The 16012-nt window shown below is 33.3% G+C and overlaps 1 protein-coding gene across 1 annotated transcript in view; it reads left to right on the top strand.

Moving 5' to 3' along the window:
* Nucleotides 1–16012, top strand: part of LOC308266790 (cadherin-related family member 3-like) — a gene marked incomplete at both ends in the record, with an annotated part of 136443 nt that overhangs the window by 49819 nt on the left and 70612 nt on the right. The window contains 5 exons of the mRNA XM_080701189.1: nt 1282–1427; nt 3404–3586; nt 7840–7931; nt 11537–11649; nt 12309–12454. Of these exons, the coding sequence (XP_080557315.1) occupies nt 1282–1427; nt 3404–3586; nt 7840–7931; nt 11537–11649; nt 12309–12454 (680 nt within the window). The remainder of the gene's footprint in view (nt 1–1281; nt 1428–3403; nt 3587–7839; nt 7932–11536; nt 11650–12308; nt 12455–16012) is intronic.

The following is a 16012-nucleotide window of genomic DNA, read 5'->3' as shown; positions in this document are numbered from 1 at the left end:
AAAAGCACACTATTCTGTTTCATTTTTCATTTATTTTATGTCATGATATCTAACATAATATCAAAGACTATGATTGATCTGGCCATTTAGTGTAGGCCTGTAATCTCAGTACTTGGAAGGCTGAGATAGAAGGATTGCAAGTCGAAAGGCATCCTCAGCAACTTAGATCCTCAGCAACTTAGGAAGACCCTGTTTCAAAATAGAGAAAAGCTGAGAGTATAGCTCAGAGGTAGAATACCCCTGGGTTCAATTCTTAGTACCAAAAATACAAATAAAAAAGACTATTATGAAAGTTAAAGTATATGCGAAAACTAAGTAACTTTGTGCCACAACTAAATTTTTGCATCATTTAAAAAGCGTTGTAAAGCCAGGCGTGGTGGTGCACGCTTGTAATCCAAGCGCTTGGGAGGCTGAGACAGGAGGATCACACAGGTTTGATGCCAGCCTCAGCTACTTGGTGAGGCTCTCAGCAACTTAGTGAGACCCTGTTTCCCTGTTTCCAAATAAAATATAAAAAGGTCTGGGAGTATGGCCCGGAGGTAGAAAGCCTCTGGGTTCCACCCCCAGTACCACCAAAAAAAAAAAAAAAAAAAACTTTGTAAAGCTGAGTGTGGTGGTGCACGCTAGTAATCCCAGCATTTGGGAGGATGAGACAGGAGAATTGCAGTTTGCAGACAGCCTCGGCTACTTAGTGAGATACTTTGCAACTCAGTGAGATCCTGTTTCAAATTAAGAATAAAAAATAGGCCTGTCATTGTAGCTTGAACGTAGGATGCCCCTGGGTTTCATCTGCCGTACACACACACACACACACACACACACACACACACACACACACACACAGAATAAGAAGTAGTAACAGTTAAATATTTGGGAAAATATAGAAGACTAATAATTTTATTTTCTTGATTTTTTAAAAGACAGTTGATTTATTAAATTTAGAATAATAAGTAATACTTTGGGACATGCACCATATGGAAAATTAATGTATGATCTGGACATGTTGGTGCATGGTTGTAATCCCAGTGACTAGGAGGCTAAGACAGAAGAACCAAAGCCCCGAAATAGAATGCCCCTAGATTTCACCCACAGTACCACACACACACACACACACACACACACACACACACACACAAAGAGCTTTGGAACATTGACATTCTTAAGAGGGAGGGGTCTCATCACAGATATAAAAGTTTCAGGTTATCATAACAATAATTATGTGTATAAGAATTTGTAAATTTGCATCTTCAACAGTTTTTTATCATCATTTTTTTTCTATAGGTCATTTCCTTTGGATTCTATTAATGTGACTGAAAATATGCCCATTGGAGAAATTATAGCACGAGTAAAAGCAACCGATCGAGATGTAGATAGCACCATCACTTATTCTTTTAAAACTCAGCAGGAAATGTTTGGTTTGGACCCTTGTAAGTTTTAGATAAATATTTGTAGCTTGCTTTGGTTCAATAATCATTATGTAATCTCTGCACTCTCTTTAGAACTTGGGCTGGTAAAACTACTCTTTCAAAATTAATTGTGGAGAAGAAACATACCAAGAATGTGTGGTATTTATAGATGCTGTTTCCCTACTTGTTAAATGGCATTCTTATGAAATAATGAGTGACATAGAGCTTTGCTTTTGTAATTGGGTATCATCTTTTGGAGATAATTAGCACAAAGGCTCTGATGAAATCCCTATAAACTGTGGGGCACGTAAGTCATATCTGTCGTCATCTCAATTTCATGTGTAGAAATTTGGATTTCTTCATGATTTTGGATACTTGACTGTGGGTAGAATTTTGTCAGTGCGAACTGGATTACTGTCAGAAGAATTTCTCTCTTATGGGCTGTCTTAGTGCCTGATTTTATTAAACATGGATCCAACCAGACAAACAGAAACATGAATTTAATCTGGGAGCTGGTTACACATTGTCTGACAGGCTGTTGTAACTGGGTATATCACTAGAGCTTGAATCCCACAAAGCAGAGAGTCAAGAAGAGAAGATGATTAGACATAGGGTAGACTAGCTCACAGAAGTAAACCTGGATCTGACAAGCATGTATTATAGCCAATGATTCTTACTGCCTCTCACCTTGGTGGTGTTGGTATCTCACAGAAGCTGGAGCCTTTCACCACAGGGCTGAATATACACACCACTTCTAGAAGTCACAAAAGCTGAAATAAATTTTAGAGATAGGTCAGATAATTACAGACTCAGCTGCAGCTAGATTATGCCCATAGTGATGTAGGAGAGAAGTCAAAACTTAGGAGAGAAAGAAAATTACTTCCTGCTACTTTTCTATCCTCTGTGTTGGTCAGGATTCTCCCTTGTGATCCACCAAAGCCAGAAACATGAAAGAAATAGAATTTTGAAAAATATAGTTTGACTTTATAAAGTTGACACATACATTGTCACAATATTTGAGGTTACTTACTTAAATGCTTAGACTTGTTAAAAATTGATGAATCTACCTTCATAATGCAAATGCTAGTGGGGGAAGAAACAAGCTAATGGCAATTTAGGCAATTGTGGCAATTAAGAAGATATTCAGGATAGTTTCAAATTAATGAGTCAAGAGGGAGGGGAGAGAGAGAAAAAAATGCAAAATTTCCCCAATTTGACCTCTGAGCTCATTTCTCATCTCTTTTTATTTTATTTTATTTTATTTATTTTATTTTATTTTATTTTAATTTGTGGCACCAAGGATTGAACCCAGGGGCATTCTACCTCCAGCCCTACTTTTTATTTTTTATTTTTGAAAAAGGGTCTCACTAAATTGCAGAGTGCCTGACTAAGTAGCTGAGGCTGGCCACAAACCTGTGATCCTTCTGTCTCAGCCTCCCAACCCCGGGATTATAAGCGTGTGCCATCATGTCCAGCTTTTCTCATCTTTTATGTAAAAGATTAACTTAAAAACAGAAGGAATGAATGGTTAAAGTTTTGAAATGATTCAGGCTCAAAAGTATGTAACTGACATAAAATACAAACTGGATGTGGTAGAGCACACTTTTAACTCAGTAGTTGGGAGGTAGTGAGACCTTGTTTCATAATATAACAGGCTGAGCATATAGCTCAGAGGTAGGACGCTCCTAGGCTCAATACCCAGTACTAAAAATAATGATTTGTGTTTGACGTTTTGAAAATAGCAAACAAATAAATGACAATTTAGAGACTTGGAAAAGAATATGATGAACCAATTTTAGATGTAGAATTCTTTTTAAATGTAAGTATAAATAAGAAGAAGCTCTTAAAGAAATATTTCTAATGGATAATTATTAAACATGATTTTTATTATGAATGGAAAATATATTACTTCATGAATTAAAACATCTATTTAAGGAAACTAACATGAATTTACTATTTGAGTTTGGTAATTCTTCATTTTATTTCTTTAAAATTAGTCACAGGTATAATCACTCTTCTTCAGCCTTTATATCTTGACAACCCAAATAATTCCAAAACCTACTCTTTGGAAATTGAGGCCACAGATAATGGAAATAATACTGGCACTTACATGTTTACAGTTTTTGTGGAAAATGTAGATGATCCTATTTCTTGTGATTCAAGTTTTTCAACAGGTATAAGTTAACATTACTATAAATATTTATGAAATGACACAGTAATACAGTTTGCAAATAAAAACTGGAATTATAGTTCAAGTCTATTTGATTTTATAAAAGAGAAGCAAAAGTTAGGTGTGGTGGCGCATGCTTATAATCCCAGCATTTGGGAGGCTGAGACAGGAAGATTGCAGTTTGAGGCCAGCCTCAGCTACTTTGCGCAAGTCAGTGAGACCCTGTCTCACCACGGCTGGCTCTTGACTTCTTAGTGAGTGCCATTTTGTGTGTGTAGTGTGTGTGGTACTGGGGATTGAACTCAGGGGCATTCTGCCTCTAAGCTACACCCCCAACTCTATTTCTTTTATTCTTTACTTTGAAATAGGGCCTTCCAACAAATAAGTTGTAGAGGACCTCATTAAGTAGCTGAGGCTGGCCACAAACCTGTAATCCTCATGTTTCAGTCTCCCAAGTACTGGGATTATAAGCTTGGGCCATAATGCCATGGATCATGATTGCCATTCTGTTGGAATGAAATGGAATCTTAGTGTAGTTTTGATGCGCATCTCCCTGATTGCTAGTGATGTAGAATATGTTTATGTGTCTATTGGCCATTTGTATTTCTTCTTTTGTGAAGTGTCTATAAAACACTAAAGAAGTAAACTAAAGAAGGTCCTAGAAGAAGGAATGATCCCCCATGCTCTTGGATGAGCAGAATAAATATCAAAATGTCTGTTCTACCAGAAGTGATCTACAGAGTCAATGCAATCCCTATCAAATACCAAAGTTGTTCTTCACAGATCTAGAAAAAACACTGTAAATTTCATTTGGAGAAACAAAAGACCCAGAATAGCCAAAATCAATTCTCAGCAATATGAACCATGTGGGAGACATCACAGTGCCTGACTTCAAATTATACTACAGAGCTATAGTAATAAAAATAGCATGGTATTGGCACATAAACAGACACATAGACTAATGGAACAGAATAAAAATGCAGAAAAAAATACACACTTATTGCCAGATGATTTTTTGGCAAAGGTGCCAAACATATAAATTGGAGAAAAGGTAGTCTTTTTAATAAATGGTGTTGGGGAAAATGATTATACATTTGGATAAAAATGGAATTAAATCCCTACCTTTCACTCTACACAACTTGAGATGGGTCAAAGACCTGAAAATTAGATGAGAGCCTTTGCAATTATTAGAGAATGGCATATGTCAAACACTCCAACATATAGCTACAGGTAGAAACATCCTCAATAAGACCCTCAAAGTTCAGGAAAAATTAAAACAATAATTAATAATTGGAATGGCATTAAATAAAAATGTCTTTACTCATCAAAGGAAACTATCCAGTCTGAAGAATGAGACTATAGAATGAGAGAAGATCTTTGCCAGCTTTTCTTCAATATATAATTAATAGTTAGAATATACAAATTTTATAAAAGACTCAACACTAAAAAACAAATAATTCAATCAAGAAATAAGCAATTGAACTAAATTATTCTTTACCAAGAATAAATAAAATAATAAATAAATAAATAAAAGCATATACTACTGTTAGTTTTTAATGTTTTTCAATTTCAAAACTATAGCTTTAGTGATAAAATTTCAGCTTTTAATTAATAATCATTATATCTAATATTGTGTAGTTATTCCAGCTGATATTCTTGAGCCCCTAAAAGTAATACTTGCTTATAATAAGTTTTCAATTATATAAATATTAGTAGATTTAAAATATGTAGTTTTGGGTATAAATAAAATACATGTAGTCCTGGAATTTTTGGAGTGAAGTAAAATTTTATGAATTAGATTTTATTTCTTTACTCAATTCATAAAACAATAATCTATCAGTTGGAATCTGTATACCTTTACAACATAAAATAATGAAATGTATTCTTCTTTGGGCCACATAAATCGCAACCTCATATACTGTTGCTCAACCTCACCTTTATGTGTGTTTGTGTTTTTCATGAAAATTTGCTAAAAATACAATCTTTTAAACATTCAAATACACTGAGACCTGGTACATAATTGAATATCAGAAGCAGATTGTCCTAATTTAATTTTTATTGGGTCAACTGGATCTCTACAATTATGTCTGGTCTTCCATTAATCTTTACTTTCTTTTCTCATTTATTTCTAACTCCACTTAACTATCTGCCATGATAAAACCCTTTTTTACTCCTTCTACCTTTTCTTTTTTATTGCTTTTCTTCTTCACCCTATTTTCATTAAGAGAAATCACCCCATTAAGTAGGAGACAATAGGTAGAAAAGAAAGCCGAGCAAGTGGAATGAGGGACAAACACTTCATTAGAATTCTCCCCCATCGTCACTCGATATCTGTCTACTGCTGCCATCTACCATTTATCACAAGCATTAACTCATCTCCATCATTGGAAACATCACCCAAAACATAACTTCTGATATGGGTAATAACATATTTATCTAAAGTAGGAAATCATGTCAAAGCATCCCTTTTGAGAGGCTAAATTTAAGAAAAAGTGCCCTAGGTGAGCTCTAACAGTGAACCAGTTTTCACATTTGATGTTTGTGAAGATAACATCTTTTGGATCACTTTGAAACAATGTGATGTTCTTTGTGATTTCCTTTGAGTATCCCCAAATTATAGTAAACTCTAAAAGATACACATGGATCATGGGAAGGTCGTGGTGACCTCATTTCTACCACAGACTTAGCTGGGCCAACATAAACTGCTAAGGCACTGTCAAGATCATGATGTCCTCTTTTCCATCATGAGGGTTGTGTCCTTGGGGCAGAAGAGAAATGGGAAATCACCTTCTGTTATACTCAGGGTAACTCTGTGGGTCTCTATGAAGTTACCCCAAAAAGGGTATTGAGAAGATTTTCAAGTTACTAATTTAACACATGGATATTTAACTTTCTGTGTTTAATTATCTCATTGTCATAATTAGAGGAAATACCTAAATTGGAGAATCTACTTGCACATGTTTAATTTGAAACAGAGGTTCAAAATAAGAAAGTCTCATTCAAACAAAACTTGTTCCCTAACACCCTTAGAAATAACAGTTTTGTAGGTCGGCCTAATCTAGATTATAATATAATATTCACTGGTTTTGATATCCAAGACTTAGTGCACAGTAAGCAAGAATCCTCTTTTTGAGAAAATGATAACAGCCAGGCATAGTGGTGCATGCTTATAATCCCAGTGCTTGGGAAGCTAAGACAGGGGGACCACAGCTTTACGGCTAGCCTCAATTACTTAGTGAGGCCCTCCACAACTTAGTGAGACCCTGTTTCAAATAAAGATTTAAAAAAAATAGGTCCAGGGGCATAGCTTGCAGGTAGAATGGTCTGAGCTCAATCTCCAGTGCCACACACAAAAATAGAGTATCATTTTTTAGAATCTCATAAGAGATGAAGAAACTACCAATGTTGTAAATGTGTGTGCATCTGTGTTATTTGATTTTGGGGTGAGGTAGAATCACGAATCACAGTGATAACACTGAAAGTAAGATAAAGAACAATGAATGTTTGGAAAAAGAGAAAAGCATTTTTTGAACTTTTGTGAGATATGTATGTATGAAATTTTATTTAAGCCGGGTGTGGTGGCGCACGCTTGTAATCCCAGCATTCAGAAGGCTGAAACTGGAGGATCCCGTTCGTGAACAGCCTCAGCTACTTAGTGAGGTCCTTTCTCACTCAGATCCGGTTTCAAAATAAAAAATAAAAAATAGGGCTGGGGGTGTAACTCGGAGGTTGAATACCCCTGGGTTCCATTTCCAGTACTGCAAAAAAAAGAACCACTTTAAGATTCATTGTCTGTGTTCTATTTTTTCATATTACAGTGAAAAGGAATAAAATTGCAAAATTCTAAAATTAAAAAAGGTATTTCAAAGTTGAAATACCTTAGTGATCACTAATGTGCCAGATACTGAACAATTATATCCCATTTCACATACTAGCCCCGAATTTAAATTCAGAAATATGAATCTGAATTATGTAGGTTCTTTTAAACATAAATATTGAGAATTAATATTCTTCTCTTTCTGAAACAACTATAGTTAAAAAATATTGCTTGAAAGTCAGGCACAGTGGCACATGCCTACAGTCCTACTTCAAGGCCAGACAAGAGCTTGTCTCAAAAAAAAAAAAAAAAGAAAAAGTAAAAGAAAGAATAAAGAAAGAATTGCTTGAAGTAGAAATTCTTATAGCACAATGACTTATGGTACCTGTATGAAGCAAAGGATGTTTGTATTTAAATTATTTTTCATGATGAATGTAATTATATAGGTGCTTCAGTGTCTGTTCCTGAAAATGTTCCTGCTTCTGCTCCTATATATATGATTCTTTCAAGAGATCCAGATCTAGGGCAAGAAGTTGAAGTAAGTTTTTAATTATCATTTTTTTCTAATTTGATAAAAATAATTTATCTGTTACATTTCTACACAGTGATAGAATGTCCTTTTCTTGTTTGTTTTCTTTTATTCATTCTAATATGCCATATTGTCTTTATTATACACATAGTTTGGACAAAGGATATTTTATATCTTCACAATAATTCATAAAGAACAGAAAATTAATAAGTAATAGATGACAAAATGGTTACAGCTTAAGAGGGGTAAAGAAGAAATTTAAGATAATTTATCCATCACTGTATTTCCTCAGAAAATTTTATGGTATAATATGACCTGTAATCTAATTACACATTGAGGGAAACATTTTGGTTTCTTGGTTATAAATTATAAATCATATTAATATATTAGAATATTCTGTCTTTCATTTAGTTACTCAGTCGAATTCTCTATAGAACAAGATCAGTTTTTTTCTATTTGTTCATGCTTGTTATAAAAATTTGGCTTATAAAGATGACTTGGGAATATGGTTCAAGCTAAAATTAGGAGGACCAGCTTTCTGGAGAATTACGTCTCTCTATATGATTTTTATGGTGACCTGATTATAACAAGGCATTGATTAGCACAGTTATGTGTTTTGCTCATGTGAGTTTTAGACTGAGGACAGAAGACAATACAGAAAAAGTAAAATATCTTATTTACCAGGCTCAGAGGCTCCATTTGGTTGTCTCCATAAATCTCAATTTTATTATGTGTTTACATGTATATTTTCTGTAAATGTTATTTTAATATTTAGATTTTATTGTGAAAGTCATTAGGAAAAAGAGACAAAACAAACTCAGAAAATGATAATTTTTTTTTACAAATCCAAAACCATAATAAGGGAAGAAACAAAAGGATATTCTGCTATAAGAATGTTCAATGGACTTTAATTCTAACATGAGCCAATGTTGGTTGTTCCTTTACAGACAAAAGTAAGTTAATATGTCCATCCAAATGGCGGTTATGACTTTTGTTATGGCATTGAATATCGTATCTCCCACGTTTTATTTTTTCTTTAAACTAGAATTTGTATGTAAATTTTATTATTTAGTTTCTTTATAATTTTTTTAAAAAATCTTTAATATTAATCTTGAATCTGGGCCCAGTTATAAGCATGGGTGACCAACACTGGAAAGGCACATACTGATCACCATAAAAATGATATATTTTTCTGAAGCAGTACTTTTTATTTCTGGTACAAAAAATCAATACACAATGAGATCGAATGATATCTTCCAAATAATTCAGTACATAGTCTTCCTTTAGTTATACTTCCTGAATATACTAGAGGTGCCTTTTTTATATTGGAAAAAGTGCCTTTTTTATATTGGAAAAAGTTGTAAATGCAACACTAGAAAGTAATTATGAAGCCAATGACAGCTATTTACCAAAAATGCTCTAGTACGTAAGTATAAAAACCAATGGAAAAATCACAGCTAAAAATGTGAGAGAATGTTTTTGAAGTCTGGAACTAAAAGTAAGTGCAGATTTTATTTACGGGCACTGTCTTCACAAAATTAATTTTGGTGTAGTTCTTGCCAAATAATTGCATTAAAACTGTCAGTTCAAAATTCATGCTTTTCCAATAATGTATTAACATGTTTATGTGGTTTCTTAAAGTTTTTAATATTAAATTCTTCAACTAACGCCACTGACTATTTTGCTTTGGATACACGTAATGGTGTCATTTCTAAAACCAGTGAACCTCTGGACTACGAAACAAATCCTAAGGTGAGACCAAATCTAAAGTAGACGTCAAAATCATAAATACCTTTAAGTACTTTTCAATGAAAATTAATTAAAATATATCAAAATTAAAAATAAAAATTACTAAATTTTTGTACTTGATTTTTCATATTCACCTAAATCAAGTATAAATTTGCATTACAAAAATAAATTAGATACTAATTTGCTTCATTTGACTTTTTTATTAGATTTTATTGAAACATTATTTCAATTTTTATGTGTGTTCCTATAGGTGTGTATAAAAGTTGAAGGGATTTTCTTTATACTAAAAAGTCTAGCACTGAGACAATGTTCCAGGCAATTGAATAAGATTGCACGTCTCAGTCTTGAATTATCTGGAGAATTGTATCCATCTTTGGCTTTATTTCATTGTAGACACCTGGACTCCTTTTTCCTCTCATTGTCTTGGTCAAATTTGCAAATATTTGGAAAGAACAGAGTGGTATAAGGGGATAAAAAAAAACATTAACATATCTTTTTTTCTACTAAATCATTCTGGGAAATGGGACCATTTAAATTTCATATGTTTTCCAGTTTCTTTAAACTTTACTCTCAGTGTTTCCAATAGTATATTTATCAAGAATATTTTTAAAGTCTTACCTGTAACCATGACTCCCTAAATTGCTAACATTTATGGGCAGAATCTTTTTCATTATTTTAGAATTAAAGCAAAATAAAAAGCAATAGCTAATTTTCCAAGACATCTGGCTAGTTGATTCTAATTTTTCATTCTGGTATTATAGGATCATGTCTCATATAGTTGACTTTGCTATTTTCCATTCACTCCTAAAAAAATGCCTTAATTCTTTCATTTAATGTTCAGGATTAACTTTTGAAAAAATCCCAGTTGACATTTAGATTTTAATTGCATTGAATTTATAAATTATGCCAGAGAGAATTGGCATTTTTATCATCCATAAACTTGGCAGGTTCACTTATTTATTTAGAACTTCATTTCAATCCTTAAATAAGATTTTGTATTTTTGTCCATTCAGTTCTTTCATACCATCTGTGTAAACATCCTCAGTCCCTTGAATTTTATTGCTAAGTATTCATTTTTTAATTGTTCTTTATGGCCATATAGGAGAGTATTGCTTTAGAATCTTAATCTTGATGATGGGAACTTTGCAAAATCCTTTTATTGATTATAATGATTCATAATCTTTATTTTTTTAATCTTGTTTTCTGAACATGTTAATGAGAAATATGATTATAAGAAATTATTCTTATTATTTTTTGGTGGTACTGGGGTTCCTGGATGCCATTCTACCTCCGGGCTACACTCCCAGACCTATTTTATATTTTTATTTGGAAACAGGGTCTCTTAAACCAGCACAGCTGACTTCGAACCTGCGAGATCCTCCTGTCTCTGCCTCCCAAGCACGGGGATTACAAGCCTGTGCCACCACGCCCAGCTTAAACGTACTTTTTGTTTTTGTTTAAGATCACAATAAAAATATGCACTTTGCATATACTATAATCCCTTCAGAATTTGGCTATTCTAGTCCTTATATGACATAGAACTCCTAGAAAGGAGTCTAAGTTTACCCAAACTCCTATTGTTATGATCTAAACTTCATAACAATTGGAATCCTAACAATTCCATCATAACAATCGGGAGGTGGCATCAATTGAATAATCCAAAAGAAAGTGCAGAGTTATCCCTTTCAGAAAACAATTTTAAGGTATTTTTGAAAGGGGTCTACATTTTTTTGCTTCTAATTGTTTACATTTTATTTTTATTTTTAAATTTTATTTTTATTTTAAAGCATATTTTATGTAAAGGAAAATCGCATATGTTAAGTACTCAAGAAAAAAAAAATTCCATTTTCTCTTGTGTATTTTAGCATTTCCAGTTAGTAATTGCTGTGAGGAGCAGAGAGAAGCTGTCACTGGAGTCATGTGTTGGCATCATCACTATAAACATCCAGAATGTTAATGACGAGAGTCCCGTCCTTACGTAAGCAATGAGTAATCTAAATATTTAAGTACTAGGATTTAACCACTGAAACTTTTTAAAAGCAATACAAATATCAGTGTTTTGCTGTTATTTTTATTTTCAATATTTTTTACAATTATTCAAAGTATTTTAGAAAGCAAAAGGCAGTCAACTCTGTAGTTTGCTTAGTAGATTACAGGAGATAATATTTTGGTGGCATAAAATGCAAAGTTTCCTTTTTTCCTGCTGCTTGGTTCTAATAATCAAAAGTACTATAGAAAATGTACACTGATGTGTTCATGTTGTAAATTCCATTGGCCGTCTGATAGAATCTGGGCAATAAATACACGCTTAGACAGAAATACTTACAAAGGCATATGAGACGAAAGAGTGAATGCCCAAGTGTTTCTGGCATTTTCTTATCTGGAAAAAAAAAGTATAATTTACTAGTCATTAGAAGAAGTAGAGAAAGGGTATAGGTAAAGAAAAAAAATTCAAGTTCATTCTATAATACATAAACATTTTCTGAAATATACAACAATTTACAAACTGTTGCAGGTCAGTGGTTTTAAACTGTTACAAAATATATATCACATGGAGTCTAAGATATTTGCTGAGTGACATAGATGAGAAGAGACTTTGTTTACACTGAATGATAAAGTTTCTCTTTTGTCCCACAGATACATGCCAGATGCACCTATTAATATTTATGAAAATCTGCCTGTTGGAACGAAGCTGGTTAAGTTAACTGCGACTGATAGAGATGTAGGGGACTCAGTACATTTTGAATTCATAGGTGCACAGAAAGAATTCTCTATAAATGAAGGTAAAATAATGTTTTGTGGCTAATCATTTCAGAAAGCATAATATAAAGTCTTTTTGTAACTAAAAATAAGACTCATAGCCTTGTTATCATTCTATCAGAATGAAACAATCTTTAAAATATTTAGCCATATATTTAGCATATATCTATGATGTAAAAAGTAGTCATTCCTTCCTTCTTAGAAGTATGGAAATGGTCTATGTTAATGACGAGGGTCCCATCCTTACGTAAGCAATGAGTAATCTAAATATTTAAGTACTAGGATTTAACCACTGAAACTTTTTAAAAGCAGTAAAAACATCAGAATTTGTCTGCTGCGGGAAACTCTCAGACAATTCAGATCCGTAACAGTTTCCCTGAGATTTTACTGTACAGTTTCCCTCTGAGAAATAAATTTTCCCATGGAAACCAGAATACTAGTTAACACAAATTGAATATTTATTCTGTATCACACATGCTTATACACAATAACCCTCTTGGGGATTTTATTGTCAAAGTCTCTATATTACATATAACTCCTGGAAAGGAATCTTAATTTGCCCCAACTCATGCAGCTAATGTTTGTGGCAAATCTGAGCTTAAATTCAGTTTGCTTAATCAGGACATTTGTAGCTCTAAATAAATTTCACAGGGAGAAAAGTCAGCAGTTCATACCTCCAGCAACTTAGGCATGAAGCAAGAAATAAGAAAGAGGGAATCCATTTTCTCACACATGAAAAGGATAGGAATAAATGCAATTTGTCATATCCTAAAAATAAAAAGAGCCCCAGGTAGAGAGTCAGAATCTGAGTGGGTAGGGAAGGTGACCCATGAAGGGATGCTTGGAGTGGCAAGTCAGGGTTTAAGCAGAGAAAGAGAAGGGTTCCTAAACTGAGGATGTGGAGAGAGATATGGCAGCAGAGAAAAAAGAATAGTTACATACAAAGGTGTTGATAGAATAACTATATTAAAGATAAATAAGACTGATTTATCCTGCAGAAAATGTGAGTTATAATGTAGATAATAAAATAAAGTTAGGATGAACCATATAGGGATGAACTGAAATTGAAAGTATCAGAATTAATTTAGAATATTTAATTTAGTATTCATACATTTATTTAATGACACAATTAAATATTGATGTAACTGCATGTGAATACAAAACACACAAACATAAATGAATAGGTTCTGCACCGGTGTCTACATGAACATTGAAAGATCTTAAGAGCATGATATCACAATAGCCATGAGCATGCCTAGTTAGTACAGATACTGACTTCTAAATACCAGTTTCTCATACAAGATCTCCCTAGAAAAATGGCTCTTTTTTGAGACTGCAGTAGTTAAAATATTTGATGAGCCAAAAGGCAAGAGCATATCCAAAGAATGATAAGGGTGTGTCAATAATATACAGAAACTACCCATAATTTGTTGCCCCTAATCAATGCTAGGACACTTAAAATATTAAAAGAAATAATCACATATGGAACCAACAAAGGCATCTACTAACAAATTAAGGCAATTAGGAACATGTGGCATATATGTACAATAAAATACTATTCAGCCGTAATAGAAAATGAAATCTTGTCATTTGCTGCAACATGGATGGAACTGAATATCTTTCTGTAAGTAAGCCAGACACAGAAAGGTAGGAACCACACTTTCTCACTCATTTGTGGACACTGAAAAGTCAGTTTCATAGAAGAGAGTAGCATAGTTATCACTAGATGGAAAGGTGGAGGGAGAGAGGGATGGAAAAAGCTAGATAAGGGGCCCCCCCAAAGTCAATTAGATAGGAGGAATTAGTTTTGTTTTCCCATAGCACAGTAGAGTAACCACTGGTTATAACATTGTGTTATATTTTAAAATACCAAGAAGAAGCTGGGCGTGGTGGCCAGCTTGTAATCCCCATGCTTGGGAGGCAGAGAGAGGAGGATCGCGCAGGTTCGAAGCCAGCCGCGCTTAAGAGACCCTGTTTCCAAATAAAAATATAAAATAGGTCCGGGAATGTAGCCCAGAGGTAGTAGGGCTTCCAGGAACCCCAGTACCACCAAAAAAAAACAAAAAACAAAAAACAAAAAAACAAAAAAAACCCAACAAGAATACAAAAGGCTTCAAGACATAAAATAATATTTGAGAATATGAAGTGCTTATTACCCTGATTTGGTAATTAAATTGTATGCTCATGCAAAATCACCAAACTTGATCCATAAAGATGTTCAAATACTCTATATCAATAAAAATAAATAATAATCGTTGTAGATTATAACCCATCAAATAAAATAGAATATCCCAAAACCATAGAGACAGAAACATATAAATAAATTGACAGCTTAATGAGGGACAGGATATATACAGAGTTTCTAAGTACCTCTCCACAAAATACTTATTAGTTCCACAGGATAAAAGAGTAACTTTGGACGGGCAGATGCCTGCTTAGCCACGTAATTAAAAGGGACATCTTTAGTAATGAGACAAGCTGATAGCATTGTAAACAGAATGTAGAAAACTTCTATGATATTTAATCAAAAGCTCCATAACCTGAGTCAATCATGAGCACACGTCAGATTAATCTAATTGGAGGAAAATTCTCCAAAATTGCTGGGTTTTCATCTTTAAAAAGGTCAAAGTCACTAAACGCAAGAGAATACGGAAGAACTTTTACAGACTGAGGGAGACTAAAGAGACATGACGATTTGTGATTCATACTGGACCTTTTATTCTAAAAAAAACTGAGACAGTCAATGAAATTTGAATGAGACTCTCATTATTAGGTGTAGTTAACTACCTGAGTTTGATGTTTGTATTATATAATTTGGGGAAATAGACATTAAAGCATTGGGAGATAAAGCATTAAGCAACTTATTCTCAATTTTTCAGAAAAAAACAATATTTTATAAAAGTTTGTGATTATTTATAATATAATAATTTTATTAAAAATAGATATGAGAACTTAGGAGGATAGGGAGAAGTGCCAGCGCTTGAAGATGTAGTCTAAAATTTCTTAAGGAAACAAAAAAAAAACAATGAGGATAATGAATACTCAAACACCTAATTCAAAAATAAATTTATTTTTTAATCTTAGTTTTTAAATTTACTTTTATTGCTACATTGTGATTACACATCATTATGAAGTTCAGAATGATAGTAATATACATGCCACAGCACTTCCTACATTTCTCTTTGGATCCAAGCCCTTTTCCCCCTTCCCATACATATTATTAAGATAAAAGATACATTTCTATAATAAAAGATTTGAAGTTACAATTAACAAAGATCAATGAGATTCTTGGGAAAATTAATCCAAAATGACTAAATGTGAGGCAACTTCTAATAAACTGTTAGAGGTTAACTTAAAAAATTTTGAGCTCCTGTGCAAAAGGCAAAGCCACTTCAAATATATTGATAATCAAATTTGAAAAGAAAAAAAAAAACCTTTTAGCTGGGCGTGGTGGTGCACACTTATAATCCCCGTGTTTGGAGGCTGAGATAGGAGGATCACACAGGTTCGAGGCCAGCCTCAGCTACTTAATGAGGCTCTTAGCAACTTAATGAGACCCTGTTTCCAAATAAAGTATAAAA

Source organism: Muscardinus avellanarius (assembly GCF_963383645.1).
Source record: "Muscardinus avellanarius genome assembly, chromosome: 9".
Classification (NCBI taxonomy): Eukaryota; Metazoa; Chordata; class Mammalia; order Rodentia; family Gliridae; genus Muscardinus; species Muscardinus avellanarius.
This window is presented reverse-complemented; position numbering and strand designations above follow the sequence as displayed.